This window comes from Ostrinia nubilalis, chromosome 7 (genome assembly GCF_963855985.1).
Source record: "Ostrinia nubilalis chromosome 7, ilOstNubi1.1, whole genome shotgun sequence".
Classification (NCBI taxonomy): domain Eukaryota; kingdom Metazoa; phylum Arthropoda; class Insecta; order Lepidoptera; family Crambidae; genus Ostrinia; species Ostrinia nubilalis.
In genome coordinates, this window is record NC_087094.1 from 4,293,238 (window position 1) to 4,312,604 (window position 19,367).

Genomic DNA, 19,367 nt, shown 5'->3' on the forward strand with positions numbered 1-19,367 from the left:
GGCATTTTCCACAATGACAAAGACAACAATGTTTTACACCTACTTATTTTTTGTTCCCAACAGCATATCATTAAATGAAATTCATGATCAAAATCAGACTAGTGACTAATAAGAAATGAGATCATGTAATTTTTGAACGAAATTGTTGTTATTTATGATCCAAATGTACCAACATGATGCAATAAATATTTATGACTATGCCAAGTTAAAGAAGAATAGTCTAATTTTGAAGGCAATGTTAATAAATCCTTATTCTTATACTAGCTTTTGCCCATGGTTTCACCCGAGTGAAATTTATTTTGTCACATATCATCATAAATTATAGCCTGTGTTATTATGGGTTATAAACAATAATACTGTAAAGTTTCATCAAAATCCGTTCAGTAGTTTTTGCATGAAAGAGTAACAAACATCCAGACATCCAAACTCTCGCATTTATAATATTAGTAGGATTACATGTACAATGTACATTATTGTAATACCACATTTTATGTCATAGCTTCAAAGAGAATTCTCCGTGGTGTGCACAAGCTGGCCTGCTGTTGGCCAGCGGCAGCCAATACTCGGCGGTTGTTAAACACTTCGGCCTGCAGCTCATGGAACACACAGTCAAGTACAGGTGGACTCAGATCACTCAGGCAGAAAAGATATTTATCAAGGTATGAATACAAGTTTGTACTGTTTTTGTTTCCATCCAGTGACTTGGCCTTAACATAATATCTCACAGTGTAAACACATCAATTTGGGTGACACAACAACAGTAATCAAGTAAATATTAGACAAACTACATCATTACATTGAGATTAATTAATGGGTTAAATACTTACAGCTGACATTACCAGGCCTGTTCATCTCCGCGAGTTCACATCGAAAACAAAACACGCACGATAGCCCACCTACAGGAGGCGATTCGACAAGGCGTCACATACGAGATACGAGCGAGCATTGACACACGCACGCGTACTCTTGTATTATGGAAAAAATTAAAAAATACTGTGCAGTATTTAACTGCCTAAATAATAATAAAAACACACAATGTACTTTTTTTAAGTTGCCTGAAGACACTGAGAGGTAAATAAGTGGTTATTGTTATTCATGATAATTCATGCAAATTCCTGCAAATTCATGTATTTCTTCCGACATTTTCCGCGATTTGGCACTTCACGTCACATATTAGTTTGCCGAAGTTCGCCGAGCCAGCTATTGTCAATTATTATAGGTGTCAAACAGGATAGGGTCTTTGCGCTGGTTTTCGTCCAACTATCGGAGTTGCCAACTTTGTGATCTTAAAATACCCTTACATAAATGTATCATATTATTTTATGTCGTTCGAGTGCTCATAAAGGCAGTCAACTAAAGTCCATACTGCAACGCACACACAATCCGCACCGTAACGTAAACGCCTTGCCTCGCCGATGACAGTGCGCGAAGGGCAATGACAGCTCGCAAAACACTGACGTATATCAATGTCTCATGGACTTGGCGTAACTTTAAAATAAACGTACTCGGTACATTACGCACACATTTACACGCATTATAAATACATATACATTTAAGAAAACAACATGGCCGCAATATAGGCAATCAGCTGACAGGTATTTGTGTGTGTGTGTGTGTGCGTGTAGTTGTTAGCTGATTGCCTATAAAAATGTTGTTTTCTTAAATCTTGTATGTAGGTACCTACTCGGCACAAGTCAGGTAGTTAGTGACGTCACATGAAAATGTTGCCAGAATGAGTACTGACCAAACATTATCTATTTCTTTTTTTTATACATCACCAGGGGTAAGTTAGAAAGAGATAAACAGCTGTTTGTCATTAATTTGTCGAATTTTTGTATAGATCTATATTTCCTCTCCACTATTACCTCCATGCCACAAAAGGCGATACGTTGTTGATCCCTTTCCGAGTTGATTTGCCTGCTATATGACCTGAGCTTTGCTTTAAAAAAATGACCCTTAGTCATCTAAGATTTAATTTTGTATGAAGAAGTTTAATAAACACTTAAAATGGTGTTTATTATGCTATCAATTAGACATACGTGCCAAAAACTTTTCCTGTCAGCACGTTTTTTTTCTAGCGCGATGATTTCTGCAATGTACCGGTGACCGGTGTATGGCCGCGCATTTACGTAATTTTTTGGAACTCACTACTTTTTAAATTACATTTTCATTTAGGTAGAACTGTTGCTTAGGCATTATAGATTGCAACAAAACTAGCGCGGGATGGCTACTGCCTTCTGTGAATACAATATTTTGTATTCAAATTTTACGCATGTGTTTATGGCAGCTCAGTGAAATGGACGAAAACCGAAGTTAGATAGAAAACCAGCACAATGACCCTACTTTCAAAAATTAATATTGCGATTTTATAAATCACTTAAACAACTTTATATTAATTTGCGGGTACGCCGGGACAGCTCGTAAAACAAATTCATTATTTACATATTACTAATTTATCAACTTTGTTCATTGTTAGTTCATTAGTTGTTCGTGTTTCGTTTGGGTTAGACCAAGAGCCGAATGCAAAAAATAAATGTTACTTAATTATATTAATCCTACAAAAAACGGACGGACGTGTGCAAGTCTAATAGCCATATACTTGGTTAACTCATTTTAAAAAGTGCACAAAAACGTTCTATATTCAGACAGACTATATGACGAATCTATAAGGGTTCCGTTTTTGCCATTTGGCTACGGAACCCTAAATACCGTATCAAAATCTGTTGCATAGTTTTAAAGATCTAAGCATACATAGGGACAGACAGACAGGAAAGCGACTTTTTTTATAATTATTACGTAGTGATGATGGGCATATAATAGACCAAATAAAGACATTTTGATTTAAGGGGGGGACATCGTAAGAGCCATTCACATTTTTATCAGAAAGTTAATAAATTAATATATTTAGGTTTTTGAAATCTAAAACAGCCAGGAAATCAAAGAGGCAAACATGATACCTTTGTGATTTTATAGGAATTTTATTGTAAAACACGGTCATATCAAACTTTTATAAAAAAATCCAGAGGTAAATGTTTTTTTTCGAGAAAATTTTTTTCTAATCGTGTTTTCGAAAATATCATCCCATCACACATACGTTCTGTAATACATAATATTGAAAACAGTGCGAAATATCGTCAATTGCAGTTTTCACATACTAAGGGCCCATAATGAAATTAGTATAATGTTTGTTTATGTAATAAAATTTGGTTTGAAATACCTACTGAATTGAATTTTTATTTCTTACTAGCTTTTTGGCTTCGCCCACGTGAAATAAATTGTCACAGTTATGTGTGTTATAAAATATTAAGGTGCTAGCTCTTACGCTATATAACTGGCGGCCGCATGTAGCTGCGCGTTGCCGCGAAGAGCAGTGAATGCAAGTGTGGTGCGCTAGATGGCGACACAGTAGCTTCTTGTAGCAGTCAGCACAGAATACATAATAGTAGCAACAGAAATTGCACTCCTTTGTGTAGGATCAGATGCCGACATTTTAACGGTAATAATAATAATGCAAAATATCCAACGCACATGGTGCATTCGAAATCGCACCTTACTACTACGCTCACAAAAGCGCAAATTTTTTGTGTTCAGAATTAATCTACCTCGCAGCTCAAGCGTCAGGGTTGTACAAGCAAAGTAAAATAAATAATAACTTAATTTTAAGAAGCATTTATTGTATTTACGATTGGTAATCTTTAATCTAGTGGTGTTTGTATAATCGTACCATCTCTAAAGTACCTAATAAACTTCAGTGTTGCAATAATTCGAAATTGGACAAATAGTTTTAAAAGGTGTAGTGTCGGAAAATAGACACGGTGAAGTAAGTTAATGTTTATATTAGCTAAAATAATTTTTTTGCTACAGTTTTTTGTCATAATTATTTCAAAATTTTTTTGTCATAATTATTCAAATTAGTACAGTTAATTATTATTCCTAAATACTACGATTTTACATTAAAGAAGGATAACAGTGCTGTTGGAACAATAAACCTTGATTGTGACGATGATCGACCGAGCGTGTATAGAAATACGCGTGTGCTCACAGGCGCGTGGCGGTCCTGACTGATTTGCAACTTGAAGTTGTCGCGCGCTGTAGGTAATTATCTCGGCCGGCATAGGCGAGTGACGGAGGCCTGCAGTCAGCCCTATGGCATCAAGACAGTACCGATCACTGACGTATGTCAACAAAACGGTGCTCGACTCTTAAGACAAGCTAAATTATACCATATTGATGATGACATTGAGCATACATTTTTTTGAATACCTTCGCGAAGAAAAACTTCTGTACGTAGTACTTATTATTATTCTGTGACATTACTGATAAACATCAATACAAATAATGCAATATGTAAATAAATATGTCCGAGTCTTACAAAATATTTATAAAAGTTTGTTTTGTAAATCAAACCATTTTTTTTTTCTTTTCTTATAAACTTACAAAATCGATTGAAACCTATCTGCTATCTGTACATATAACATGTTCTTTTTAAACAGGAAAATGCTATGAAACTGCTATACATGGGAGGGTGGGAGATTGGCCACCTGAACGATGCGTTAGCTCGCGTCATCGTGGAGATGATCAAGCGCGAATGGCCTCAACAGTGGCCCACTTTATTGGCGGAGCTCAGCGACGCGTGCGCAAGAGGACATGTGCACACGCAAATTGTGCTGCATGTCTTTCTGAGGCTTGTTGAGGATGTTGCGACGTTACAGGTATGATTTCAAGTAGAGATGAAACGGATATCCGGTTACTATCCGGTAGGCCGGATATCCGGCCTAAATTTACTATCCGGCCGGATACCGGATAGTAACTCACTATCCGGCCGGATACCGGATATTAAAAAACTACAACATTTTCCTATAATAAAATGAAATACATTAATCTTTGAGGTAAATATCAATAAAATGGCTTATAATAATGACGGCTTTTATTTAAAGTCCAAAAAGTTACAAAAATGCCATATTAAGGCCTTTCAAAAAACCAATTTCTTTTTCTGGGCTATTCACTCTAATGACGAATACATAAATAGTAATATTGCCAAATAAAATAGGAGATCATTTTTTTCACTGATGGTCTGATGACATGATGCAGTTCAGTCAAATTACGCAGTAAGTAAACAAACTTAATTTTCGTTATTCAATCACACACTCACGATGGCAACCGAAATCGCATGAATTGATCTGCCCCCTAGACAAGTGGCAAAATCTGACATTCTATTCGGATTCGATTTTCAAAAATTGTGACTCGTCTATAGTCTATTCAGCATAAGAAAGTGATTATGACACTTCTATTTAGTGAGGCGCTTCTTTTAAACCTAATCGATATTTTTTAGAATCAAGAATATTTTCTTAAGAAATCTAATCGACTTTTTATTTGTTTGATTTTTAATTTTATCTACGAAAAATCAAAATTATATCTACGAATTTTAATTATCTTGATATGGAATAAACGTTGTTATACAATAAATCACAAAGAATTAAATATTATGCATTTTATTCAATAAAAACAACAAATAACAATGACAAAACTCGTGGAGAAATCGCGTAAAACACAACCGGCCATATAAGGCAAACGCACACGTACTGACTGAACTTTGACCTGCCTGAGAGAATAATTGGGATTCGATGGTGAGATGACCACCATACCGATTATTGATTGGTTGCGATTGTTCTTGTCCATCCCTATGAGCAAAAGTTCCGATTAACGCATTATGCATTTCATGTAATATTTTTTTACAACTTTTAATAAATAAACTAATAAGTATTTGAAATTCTTGTTTAGGTTAATTGATAAAGATTATTAATTGTATTTTGAAAGGATAAAGTCACAAAAAAGTGATTGATTTTTATACTTCAATATATTTTTATTCTTAGGAAGTTGGATTCATGAAACGAAATGTTACATCTGTCTAAATCACCATCATCCCACTAATCGCGTTCAAAGCACCTGTGCGGCGCTAAAATCGTCACGATATGCAACGAGACAATAGGTCAACTATCCGGCCGCCGGATATCCGGCTATCCGGCCTAGCAGCTCGCCGGATATCCGGTATCCGGTATCCGGCCAAACAACTATCCGTTTCATCTCTAATTTCAAGTCACATTGAGTATGCTTGTATTTTTTGAAACAACCAACTGTAAAGGCTATTAGTCCAGTCATTTAAGCTTAAATTAGGTAAGAATCTCGGAATTCGAGATACCCAGCTGTAAGTCTGTAAATACTTGTATATTGACACCCTAAAAGTTGTCTCAAAACCTACATATGGTAGGGTGTAAGCAACTATTGAATTTTAAGGTCAAAGGTCACAAAAATCAATTTTTTGCGCTTTTTTTGGAAATATCTCATTTCCTATGGGTTTTTTGCTATTTGTATTTATTATCAATATTGTAGAATACTAAATTCTCTACAAATTTTGTTCAAAAAAAATTTTTATACGGTGAACCGTTTTCGAGATAGAGGGCGGCCGCTAGTACTTATAATAAATCTGTAGAGGTCAATTCTATACATGAAATATATTTTCAAAATAACTATCAGGGGGTGATTAGTGATCGATACTGATGCCAAAAATGCAATCAGTAAAATTTTTGTCTGTCTGTCTGTCCGTCTGTATGTTCCTTATAGAAACAAAAACTACTCGACGGATTTTAACGAAACTTGGTACAATTATTCTTCATACACCTGGGCAGGTTATAGTATACTTAGGAATTCCCACGGGAACAGGAATTAGGGGGAAAATCCTTTTGTATGAAAAATCTAAACGCTTAACGGAAGTTAGACGCTTGAAATTTGGCATGTAGGTACCTTAGTAAACTTAAAGCTTATTTACAACAAGGAATTCCCGAAATTCCCACGGGAATTAGCGCTTAAGTTGACCTGAAGTGATGCAGTGACCGCGCGCTCTCCGCCCTCTACCTCGAAAACGGTTCACCATATAAAAAAATTTTTGAAGCAAAATTTGTAGAGAATTTAGTATTCTACAATATTGATAATAAATACAAATAGCAAAAAACCCATAGGAAATGAGATATTTCTAAAAAACGCGCAAAATACCGATTTTTGTGACCATTGACCTTGAAATTTAATAGTTGCTTACACCCTACCATATGTAGGTTTTGAGACAACTTTTAGGGTGTCAATTTACAGACTTACAGACTTACAGCTGGGTATCTCGAATTCCGAGGTGAACTTACTATAATGACTGGACTATATGGTTTAAACCTGTAATACCATTCTTTACCCACTTTATAACAGACAATCAACAAAATTACACCCTCAACTTTATCTTATTATCTGCCCTCATCTTCTAAACATTGATAACAGTCATCTACATTTTAAATTTTCAGTGGCTACATACTTTGTCAGTCTTAACACAATATTAAATCAGATGCATCTAACCTTCATTTAACTTGTGTAAATTGTTGTTTCATGAATGACCTTGAGTACAATTTCTTAAAAAAGAATCTACAAGTTGTCACTATCTAATATTTGTAATACAAACATGTGCATAACAGCTACAACTATAAGTTAGTAATAATTTTACATAAGGCTTTCATAATATGACAAAGTCATGCAGAGGTTTGGCAAAATATTGTGTATTTTCAGTTTTGCAGAATGCCTGTTACTTTCAAAACACTTACGCCCGTATTCACAAACGATGCTTGCTTATGTGAAGCAGCAAATCTAACGCACAGCGTTGAATAGGGCTCTGTGATTGGTTCGTGTGTCACCCTGTGCGTTCACGCGCACTGCCAGACCTCAGTAATGTTTGTGAATTCCTCAGTAATGTTAGATCGTAAGTGATTTTTTCCCCTGCCAGGAAGATTTTAAGGTTAACAATAAACACACTACCAACTGGTAATTATGGAAATGTTTGGAGAGGCCTATATAAATTCATCATCATTTCAGCCATAGGAAGTCCCGATGGCTGAAATGATGATGAAGAACTATGTTTTAAAAAGTCTTATTTCTTTATGCCTTCCTTCCTAGACATTGGAGCAGCATCAGCGTCGCAAGGACATCTACCAAGCGCTGACCAGCAACATGTCAGAGATTTTCGCATTCTTCATGCGCCTCATCGAGCTGCATGTCCAAGAGTTTCGCGAGAAGACAGCTGCAGGAGACTATAACGCTGCAGCCAGCAATGGGCGAGTGGTGCAGGTAAATAAGACAGCCCTGTAGGTAGGCCTAGGATGCGCGCCGCGATAAGCGGTATCACACCATTTTATCGATTTTGCCCATACATTTTGATGTCGATAAGAGTATATCACGGCGCGCATCCTAGCCCGGCTGGATATTATTAACGACAAAATAGCGCTTTTAACTAATTACAATCACTTTCAGTTTTTCTGTGTCAGTTCACCATGGGCCCTTGCTCCTCCAGTCAATACTACATCTGTCTACAGTTACAGAACAATTCTTATTCCCAGATTTTCTTATTCCTAAAAATCAGTGTCCTATTATAATTTAATTGATTCAGTAATCCATATTGGATTCTTTCCATGGATACAGTATGTTATAACAGTAGTAGAATGTACTTTTACTAAAAACTGCAATTAATTGCTGTAACTTATTTAATAAGATTGTTATTTGAAGCAGCCACTATTATAACTTGCAAGTAATCCACACTCTAAACGTAGTATACATTTAACGGCGTATCAGACTATACATTTTTATTGCAAAGTAGTCCATATTACGACGATTTAAAATTCTTGTTTGTCATAGGTCGTGCTGCTAACTCTGACTGGCTTCGTAGAATGGGTGTCGACCAATCACGTGGTTATGAACAACGGGCGCCTGCTACAAATTCTGTGCATTTTATTGCAAGACGATGCATTCCAGTTGCCGGCGGCCGAGTGTCTGTTGCAAGTCGTCAATAGAAAGGGCTCTGTGAGTACTTTGGCTAAGCCTAGACCAAATAAGTTTTGATTACGACATTTCCCAGACATCATCATCGTCAGGTCATTTATGCCCGTTTTCTCCATCAATCCCTAATGTTTAAGTGACCCCTATGGTAACACATAACAAGACTTTTGTTTTCATTACATCTTAAAAATTAGGGATTGGTGGTGAAAACGGGCATTAGTCTCAGTGATCGAAGACTTCCCTCTATAATTTGCCAAATTCAAAAGGGAAGCTTTTGTCTACATTAGCTACTTTTAGCAAATAAAAATTCTTAATTTGCTTTCTAAAGACCCACACTAACTATTACTGGATTAATTTATCTGTTTGTTTTTTATTCATTCGGGTCAATTAGACCACCTGTTCAAACAACTGAGTCAATGCTCTCGTTTCAGACAAAGGAGCGCAAACCGCTGATGATTTTGTTCAGCGATGACGCAATCGCGTGCATCCACCGTGCGACGTTGGCCAGCATCAATGCGGTTGATGAGCAGCATTATTTGTTCCTGAAGAAACTGTCGCAGGTATGTTTTGTAAACTATTCTTGACATCATTTTGCTGGGTAGACAAGAGTAAGATATACTTGAACCGTAATAGATATTTTGCTTTTAAAGCACCCATTTTGTGTTATAGGTTTCTCCCGCGTTAGCGCGATCCCGCGATCCCAATATCAAGGCTTGTTTGCGATTTGCAACTAGTTTGCGAATTTTAGTTCCACAGGTCTTACATACAAATCTACGGCAGATTAAAGGACCGGTCTAGCGGCTCAATATAAGTTGTACGAGTATCTATCATCATAATTTCATTTCAGCCATAGGACGTCCACTGCTGAACATAGGCCTCCCCCAATGCTTTCCATGTTGATCTATTGGTAGCGGCCTGCGTCCAGCGCTTCCCTGCTACCTTTACGATGTCGTCGGTCCACCTTGTAGGTGGACGTCCCACGCTGCGTTTTCCGGTACGCGGCCTCCATTCCAGAACCTTTCTGCCCCATCGGCCGTCAGTTCTGCGTACTATGTGCCCTGCCCATTGTCACTTCAGCTTGCTAATCCGTCGGGCTATGTCGGCGACTTTGGTTCGTTTACGGATCTCCTCATTTCTGATTCGATCTCGCAAACGAGTATCTATGTTGTACCACAATTTCGTGTCCTTTTGCATTCGGTTGGAGCTCTCGGTTTCTCTACTCTTGTATAAAAATTCTCAAAAATATGTATGCCACTTATCTTGTACATTCAGGTCCTCGCCGGCCTGTCCCAGCAGCTGACGTCACTATGGGCATACGCGACCAACTACGAGGGCTGGCTGCCAGTGCTGCTGGAGACGATGCTGCTGCTGACGTCACACCCGTCGCTGACGCTCGCGCACACCGCCAACGCCGTGTGGCTGGCCTTCCTCAAGCACGAGCACATCGCGCGCCTGCCGCACGTGCTCGCCGTCGTGCCGCGCTGGCTGCACGCCTCCGCGCCCAAAGTGCTCAAGGTACGCTTCTGACAGAGTCATCATCATCATTTCAGCCTCAAGACGTCCACTGCTAAACATAATCAATATCCTCCCCCAATGATTTCCATATTGATTGGTAGCAGCCTGCATCCAGCACTTTCCTGCTACCTTTATGAGGTCGCCGGTCCACCTTGCAGGTAGAAGTTCCGGTACGTGGCCTCCCCTATTGAACCTTGCTGCCCCACCGTCCGTCTGCTCTGCGTATTATGTGCCCTGCTAATCCCCCGGGCTAGTCAATACAGGGTGGAAACGATAAGTGATCTCACTCGATTATTTCTAAACTATACAAGATATCGAAAAACTGGTTACTGATCCTGAAAGTGCTTCACAAGCTCTTTTAAACGGTACTAATAATAGGTTACAGAATAAACTGGAACTATCCCAAAATTCAATGTTTCCAGCTTCCATACTAAATGTATGCCGACGACACAATATTAGAAGTGTAATTTATTTTTGTTAAATAATAAACTTAAAAAGTCGGTTAAATAAACTCTTAACTTGCATCTTATTTAAAATTATCTGTGAAAAACATTAGTTTTAGGCTTTATTTGCTATAAAATTATCAAGAGATGAGTGCCATGATTGTGATAGTACGAAATGTATGGAAGACGGAAACATTGAATTTTAGGAAAGATCCAGTTTATTCTGTAACTTGATATTGATACCGTTGGATGGAGCTCGTGAAGCATTTTTAGGATCAGTAACCAGTTTTACGATATCTTGTGTAGTTTTTAAAATTATGTAACTTTACCAAATGTATGGAAGCTGGAAACATTGAATTTTCGGATAGTTTCAGTTTATTCTGGAACCTATTATTAGCACCGTTTGAAAGAGCTCGTGAAGCACTTTCAGGATCAGTAACAAGTTTTTCGATATCTTGTATAGTTTAGAAATAATCGGGTGAGATCACTTATCGTTTCCACCCTGTATAATACTGCAGGGCGACTCCGAGACGCTGTTTACGTAGTATCGGATCTGCTGGCATGTATGTTTACATCGCTCATGCTGCCAGCATGCCATGTAATGTAAGATAATACTTAATATTTGGTTTGTGAAAATGCATTCTCTTGTCGCAGGTCACGTACCCTACATCGAGGGTGAGCGGCGTAAACGACGCAGTCGCGTACGCGTGTATGGACTACGACAGTGAACAAGAGTTTGCCATATTCTTCAGTCGGTGTCGCACTGAAATATTAGATAGCTTTAGGTAAGACTTGATCTTCGAGTGCTACTTGAATATATCTATTATTTTTATAATCTAGCCCCGAAAACGAAGTTAATTTCAATCGGCTGTAAAATTAGATATTAGCAGCTTTGAAAACCTGTAAATGAATTATTGTCAGTCAATGAGGGTTTTTCAAATTCAAATTATTTATTGCATGTCACATCATTATTTTCGCGAATGAAAGATCCGCTAGATGGCGGGACGTGGATGTGGGGTCTGACTGCTGCGTGATTGGTGGATTTTGACATATCTGTCAATGTCATGTCAAAAATAACCAATCATGCAGCATTTGGACCTCGCGTCTACGTATTGCCATCTGGCCGATTTTTCATTCGCGAAAACCCTCGAGTTTGCATCAAGATGACGTCAAATCACATTTGCCTTACATAATCTGTAGGTGTAGAGTCTCATTTTGATATCCTAAAGAAGTATATCAATTGACTAGGGTCTTTCCACTACCCTATTGACAAATTATCACGTATTGAACATTTCGTTTCTTTCTAGATACTGTATGTCGACAGCCCCGCTCGTGACGTGGGCGTACGTCGAACAGTGGACGCGCGCGGCGCTCGACAAGGTGGAGTCGTGCCCGCCGCACGTTGACGTCACGCACCCGCTGCACGTCGAGTGGGAGGCGCTGTCGCAGGTGCGTGAACTCTACTGTGTTGCTAATAGTGTCTAGAGTCGCCTGGCAAGGAGATTGTTTGATTTAAATAAAAGACTGGGTGTGAATTGTGATCTTTATTTCAGTGTTTTATTCAAAAACAAGTCAAATTTTACAAAAAATGTAAGAGATCCTTAACACTTGCGTTTGTCCAGCTTAGGCGTGCGATGAACGTATGCACAACTCAAACGCACGCACGCATTGCATTGTCGTGGCTTTTCTGCTGGGGTAGATGATTACACGGCGCTTAGCTTCGCGCCGCATCCTTGCTGTCATGTACAGGGTGGCCCAGAAGAAAGTTCACTTTTGAAAATTCAAGGAAACGAAAACTGTACATTTTTGTAGAACTTTAACTATTGCAATTTAAAGGAAATTTAGTGCAATTTATTTTAAAATTTACTTTCTTTTATAATTTTTATCGTACATGTGATTCCCTTGACGTTTACAACATTCGATCAACATACATCAAAATTTTGGAAAATTTTTGTTACGAGTTACCTCGGAATGGATTCAGGATGAATGAATGCTGCAGAGTTTTTGGATTATGAGAGTATACTCTGCTCATAAGGTAACCCCACAAAAAGAAGTCTGCTGGAATGAGATTAGCGCTTCTTAGAGGCAGTGAGATTTCACCCCTGCTGTGCCCCCGGAGCACTTGGTTTCATCAAGATGGGGCTACGTGTCACACTTCAAATGAGAGCATTTAGATGGTAAGAGACATGTTCCCACAAAAAAATAATTTCAGGCAGGGGTGATATCTCCTGGCCACCAGGAAGCCCTGATCTCACTCCAGAAAATTCTTTTTTGTGGTGTTACATTAAGAATAGAGTATACTTTTATAATCCAACAACCATGCAGCAACTGAAGCTAAGCATTCGGCAAAAAATTGAAAATAGGTTTCGAAGTAATTCTAACGAACGCATTTCAAGATTTTGATGTATGTTGGTCGAATGTTGTAAGCGTCAAGGAAATCTCATGGGCGACGTAATTTAATAAAGGTAAATTTACAAATGAATTGCATTAAATTTCCTTTAAATTACAATAGTTAAAGTTCTATAAAAATGTACAGTTTTCGTTTCCTTGAATTTTCAAAAGTGAACTTTCTTCTGGGCCACCCTGTATTATCTTGTACGTCTGCGTCGCGCTAGCACATCGCTTAAATAAGCTGCAGCGCAAAAGCCATGACATCGCGTCACATATTTGCATTATCGTGTGAGTAAGCCTATGCTGAACAGACGCTAGTGCTAAGTTGCTCTAATTTGATTACGATACGAAGACAACCAAATTGCAAACTTCTACGTCTTTTCCAGGTGTTAGATGTGGTCCTATCGCGACTGCTTCAAGCGGAGCCCCGTCCAAACGTGGTGGAGGGCCTGCAGCTGCTGCAGCGCTGCGTGGTGTGCTCGCCGCGCGCGCCGCCCATCCTGTCGCTGCTGCTGTCGCTCATCTCGGCGCTGTTCGTGTTCCTGAGCTGCGCCTACAGCCAGCTGGCGGGTGAGTGCGGCGCTAGTATAGTGGAGGCCTGCAGCTGCTGCAGCGCTGCGTGGTGTGCTCGCCGCGCGCGCCGCCCATCCTGTCGCTGCTGCTGTCGCTCATCTCGGCGCTGTTCGTGTTCCTGAGCTGCGCCTACAGCCAGCTGGCGGGTGAGTGCGGCGCTAGTATAGTGGAGGCCTGCAGCTGCTGCAGCGCTGCGTGGTGTGCTCGCCGCGCGCGCCGCCCATCCTGTCGCTGCTGCTGTCGCTCATCTCGGCGCTGTTCGTGTTCCTGAGCTGCGCCTACAGCCAGCTGGCGGGTGAGTGCGCCACTAAAGCCTGGTCGTTTGGCCTGGAGTTGCAGCGGTGGGATTGAGAGGTAGGAGTAATCCCGTAGGCCCTTAACGTGCTTTCCGAAGCACGAACTAATGCCCGTTCTCACCATCAATCCCTAAGTTTTAAGCGACCCCTATGGTAACACTTCCGACGGTCTGCCAAAGCCTGGTCCGTGAGCACGTAGAATTTTGTCCAATGACCCCAAGCTACCCATCCTTATCTTTCGCGCGTAATTATATTGCTGTCGCGACTGTGCGACGGGCGCCCGCAGTGAGTGTGCGAGCGCGACAGCAACATAATTACGCGCGAGCGATAAGGATGGGTAGCTTGGGGTTATTGGACAAAATTCTGCGTGCTCACGGACCAGGCTTTGGCAGACCGTCGGAAGTGTTACCATAGGGGTCACTTAAAAATTAGGGATTGATGGTGAAAACGGGCATTAGTTCGTGTTTCGGAAAGCATGTTAAGGGCCTACGGGATTATTCCTACCTCTCGATCCCACCGGTGCAACTCCTGTGAAGTCAGAATCTACAGCTTGACCGCCAATAAATGCCAAGATTGTACCGGGGATAGTTAAACTGTCATCGGACCCGCAACGAAACATTAACACGGAACTGCATGCTGACCCGTCACACGCATGAATACTCATAAAAAACTAAATAGGCTTAAAAAAGGACTTTGCACATGCGCTGCTCAAGTACTCATACTTTTTTCGATAGAGATATTCGTGCGAGCTTCCGCGCGTACTTAGTTAGTGACATGCATCCCTTGACGTCACGGACGGGCTTTGGTTCCCTTTATCTCTTTCAATATTCATTAGTTTAAAAAAGTGAAAAATACGTGTCTAGTATTTTTTGATAAGTTAACCGACGGACTAATTCAAACTAGCTTTTTTACCCAGGAAACATTCGTATTAACATGTGTTTCTCCAGGCCCAGGCGTGGGCGTGGCAGGTGCGGACTTGCTGCCGCGCGTGCTGGACAAGATATTTGCGGCGCTGGTGTACGAGGGCGCGCCGCCCGCCGACCGCCGCGACCGCGCCGTCAAGAACGTGCGCCGACACGCCGCCGGGTTGCTGGTCAAGCTGGGCTCTAAGGTATGCCGCAATCATCATTTTAGTCATCTTAGGTTACGTGTACAAGGTTTTGCAGCACTACTGTACGAGGCCGCGCCGTCAAGAACGTGCGGAAACACGCCGCCGGCCTGCTTGTCAAGCTAGAGTCCAACCAAGGTACGCCAAAATCATCATTTCAGCCATAGGTTTATCTTCGCGGCGCTAGTGTACGAGGCCGCGCCAGTTACGCTGCAATCATCATTTTAGTCATAGGTTACTTGGACAAGATCTTCGCGACGCTAATGTGCGAAGCCGCGCCGTCAAGAACGTGCGCCGACACGCCGCCGGGTTGCTGGTCAAGTTGGGCTCTAAGGTATGTCGCGTTCATCACTTCAGCCATAGGTTACTTGGACAAGATCTTCGCGGCGCTGGTGTACGAGGGCGCGCCGCCCGCCGACCGCCGCGACCGCGCCGTCAAGAACGTGCGCCGACACGCCGCCGGGTTGCTGGTCAAGCTGGGGTCTAAGGTATGTCACAATCATAATTTTAGTCATAGGTTATTTGGACAAGTTCTTCGCGGCGCTGGTGTACGAGGGCGCGCCGCCCGCCGACCGCCGCGACCGCGCCGTCAAGAACGTGCGCCGACACGCCGCCGGGTTGCTGGTCAAGCTGGGCTCTAAGGTATGCCGCAGTCATCATTTCAGCCATAGGTTTATGTGTAAAGATCTTTGCGGCGCTGGTTTGCGAGGCCGCGCCGTCAAGAACGTGCGCCGACACGCCGCCGGGTTGCTGGTCAAGCTGGGCTCTAAGGTATGCCGCAATCATCATTTTAGTTGGTCATAGGTCGGTAGCCTCCTATAATTCGTTTAAAAAAAAAAGTGACGTTATCACTTGTTTATAAAAATCTTTGGAAGAACAGATCGTCGCTTGCCTCTCTAACTGACGTAATCTGTCATTTTTTTCGAAACTGAGTTATCTACACCATCTTAATCAATTTTGCAAGACGAATCGATCTGTCTAATCGCCTGAAAATTTTGCTAAATGTCAGTTACGACAGTTAGAGAGGCAAGCGACGAGATATCAGTTCTATTACGCTATAAGGATAGTTTGAACTCCCACGAACCTGACTATCTAATCATCTGCACCCATCAGCTTGGAGCATGAGAGGAGCCTGACAATACAAGTGCGTGAATGCCTGGCCCAAAGAAACCTGACACCCTTCTCTGGCCTTTACCATGACTTTTAATTAAATTTAATCGCTAGCGAGTGCGTCAAAAAATCTATGAAGATTTTAGTGCTGGAAAAGTTGAAAGTAACCGTTAGGGGCGCTGTACAATATGTCATACATTTCATATGATTTCTCTAGCAAGCACACCTAAACATGTAAACTCATTGTAAGCCTCTGAAACCCGTATCAACTCAACCTATTGTCCACCAGTACCCGCTGCTGCTACTGCCAGTATTCCCGCGGCTCCACGAGATGTGTCGCTCGGCGTTAGCGCGCGCGGACCTCAGCGCGGTGGAAAGCGTCACACTACAGGAGGCGTTACTGCTCGTCTCCAACCACTTCTGCTGCTACGAGCGGCAGAGCGCACTGGTCGCGCAGGTAAGTGAGGAATAAATGCTAAATTACGTAACGTTTACACTAAAAAGTTACCATCATCTTCATCATCATCAACAGCCCTCTACAGTCCACTGCTGGACTATCAGCCTCCGCCACTATAGTGGAGGTTTTTGCCATGATCCCCACGCTTGGCAGGCGGGTAGGAGATCGCAGTTCTTTTAGATTGATGTTTTTCAGAGAGTGCTGCTGCCCGTTCTCTGTTTGATGTGTAGTCCCAAGCCGTGTGGTGACGGCAGAGTAGAATACATTTGTCACCAACCCCTACTTTTCCCGCGGGTGTCGTAAAAAGTTACCATATGCAGGGAATTATTTTAGAAAAAAAAATCGTTTTTACGGCCCGTGATAAAATCTTATCGGTGATTATCGACGACAAATGTATGGGCTTATCGAGTAAAATTGATAAAAGTTTATCGTGGATCCTAGGCCTACTGTTGATTAAATTGATTGAATTACGTAATGCTTTCACGAAAGGTATAAATGGGGGAAATATTTATTGAAAAATTTTTTGCTCGCTAGATGTCACTTTTTAGATTATGTTGTCCTTTTTTTATCCGCCCAACACGTAGGGCTACATAACAACCGCGTGGTAAGATAAACCATATTGGGTAGTTCGCTCAAATAACTAACGATAAACTACAAAATTATGACGCCGCCGCGCCGGTCTGTGACTGATCTCTGGTTGGTTATCCAATTATTCTACCCTTCATACAGTAAAAAAAAAACATTTGAAAAAAGCTTTCATGTTATTGCATTCGATTTAAATTGAAGAGTTAATCATGTAATGTTCTTACAGGTCCTAGGTGACTGCAGCGAGCGGTGGGCGTCACTAGGCCCCCATGTATCGTCAGCAGAATCTCTAGCGCGACTAATTGGTCTTGACCAGGCGCCCGAGGCCGCCGACGTGGACGACGAGCGAGGTCGCGCTAGAAGAACGTTACTGCATGCGTTGACGCTGCTATTAGGCGTGGTGAAGAGGACGCAAGTGCCTGCTGATCCGGACAAGTGAGTCTTATTGCTATAAGAATAAGGTTGAAAAGCCCCAAGAGTCATAAGCAGAATCTCTAGCGCGACTAATTGGTCTTGACCAAGCGCCCGACGCCGCCGACGTGGACGACGAGTGAGGTCGCGTTCGGAGAATGTTGCTGCATGCGCTGACGCTGCTATTAGGCGTCGTGAAGAGGACGCAAGTGCCTGCTGATCCTGACAAGTGAGTCTTATTGCTATGGGAATAAAGTTGTCACGCTTAAGAGTCATAAGCGGAATCTCTGGCGCGACTGATCGGCCTCGACCAGGCGCCTGAGGCTGCCAATGAAGATGACTAGCAAGGCCGCGCCAGAAGAACGTTACTGCATGCGCTGACGCTGCTATTAGGCGTGGTGAAGAGGACGCAAGTGCCTGCTGATCCTGACAAGTGAGTCTTATTGCTGTGGGAAAAAGGCTGATAAAACCTAAGAGTCGTTGGTGGAGTCTTTGACGACTAATCGGCTTCGACCAGGTGCCCGAGGCCACCTCACCCATACAGTTTTTCCAAGTCCACTTTAATAGCAACCCAGCTTAAATTACTACTCTTGTTCGTGTCAAATTGTTGCTCCTAGTGGTCCTTTTTCAACCAAACGTGGTCTCGAGAACTGTGCAGTGTCTTATCAAGTCTCAAAAATAACCTTCTATCCCCAGAGCGTCACGCGGCGGCTTCAGCGCGGGCGTGACCGCGTCCGGCAATCCAATATGGCGGAACCCGTGCGGCTCGCACGTGCTCCCGTTATTCCCGCACGCGCTGGCACTAGCGCGGGCTTTGCACGAGCTGCACGCGCCGGGCGCGCGCGCGCTAAGGCACCCGGGGCACGCGCGCGCGTTGCACGCGCCGCCTGCGGAGCGCCGCAACCTGTTGGGATTGCCTGCACCGGCTCCCGTGCGAGACCCCGACCACCACCACTTGCACCCTCAGGAGCGCATGCAGAATTATTTACACACGCTGCATGATAATGTGAGTTGGATTTGGTACCTTATTGCGTTGTCTTAGGGTCGGATTTGACTAGCATTCCGCTGTATTTATTATGCGGTGCAAATGTCATTCATCATTTGACATTTTGTGCCACTTGAATGCGGCTCTACTTTGAGGTCATTAGGACTCCTAGCGATATTCAACTGAAACGCGAACTGTGTCGGCGTATCGGGACACTTGCTCGAAAGATATTTGCGCGAAGACACAAGCGCGAAAATCTATTTGAGCGCATGGATACTTGCGCGAAAAGACATAAGCACCAAAGCACTAGCGCGAATTGCACGCGCCGCCTGCGGAGCGCCGCAACCTGTTGGGATTACCTGCACCGGCTCCGGTGCGCGACCCCGACCACCACCACTTGCACCCTCAGGAGCGCATGCAGAATTATTTGCACACGCTGCACGATAACGTGAGTTGGAGATTTGTTTAAAATATGGTCACCGAGCACAGAATTTCGTCCAATGATCCCAAGCTACCCATCCTTATCGCTCGCGCGTTATCTATATATATAAAAATGAAACCCGTTTCGCGTTGTCACGGCATCACGTGTGAACGGCTGAACCGATTTCGATAATTCTTTTTTTTTAATGTT

The 19,367-nt window shown here is 42.2% G+C and overlaps 1 protein-coding gene across 1 annotated transcript in view; it reads left to right on the forward strand.

The window, feature by feature from the left end:
• Positions 1 to 19,367, forward strand: part of LOC135073472 (exportin-5) — a 36,043-nt gene that overhangs the window by 3,721 nt on the left and 12,955 nt on the right. Inside the window, exons 4-19 of the mRNA XM_063967655.1 lie at positions 500 to 659; positions 4,494 to 4,712; positions 7,987 to 8,157; positions 8,722 to 8,886; positions 9,294 to 9,422; positions 10,135 to 10,377; positions 11,475 to 11,605; positions 12,128 to 12,269; positions 13,598 to 13,787; positions 15,034 to 15,191; positions 16,588 to 16,755; positions 17,567 to 17,775; positions 17,941 to 17,956; positions 18,096 to 18,184; positions 18,448 to 18,757; positions 19,047 to 19,184. Coding sequence (XP_063823725.1) covers positions 500 to 659; positions 4,494 to 4,712; positions 7,987 to 8,157; positions 8,722 to 8,886; positions 9,294 to 9,422; positions 10,135 to 10,377; positions 11,475 to 11,605; positions 12,128 to 12,269; positions 13,598 to 13,787; positions 15,034 to 15,191; positions 16,588 to 16,755; positions 17,567 to 17,775; positions 17,941 to 17,956; positions 18,096 to 18,184; positions 18,448 to 18,757; positions 19,047 to 19,184 — 2,638 coding nt within the window. The remainder of the gene's footprint in view (positions 1 to 499; positions 660 to 4,493; positions 4,713 to 7,986; positions 8,158 to 8,721; positions 8,887 to 9,293; positions 9,423 to 10,134; positions 10,378 to 11,474; positions 11,606 to 12,127; positions 12,270 to 13,597; positions 13,788 to 15,033; positions 15,192 to 16,587; positions 16,756 to 17,566; positions 17,776 to 17,940; positions 17,957 to 18,095; positions 18,185 to 18,447; positions 18,758 to 19,046; positions 19,185 to 19,367) is intronic.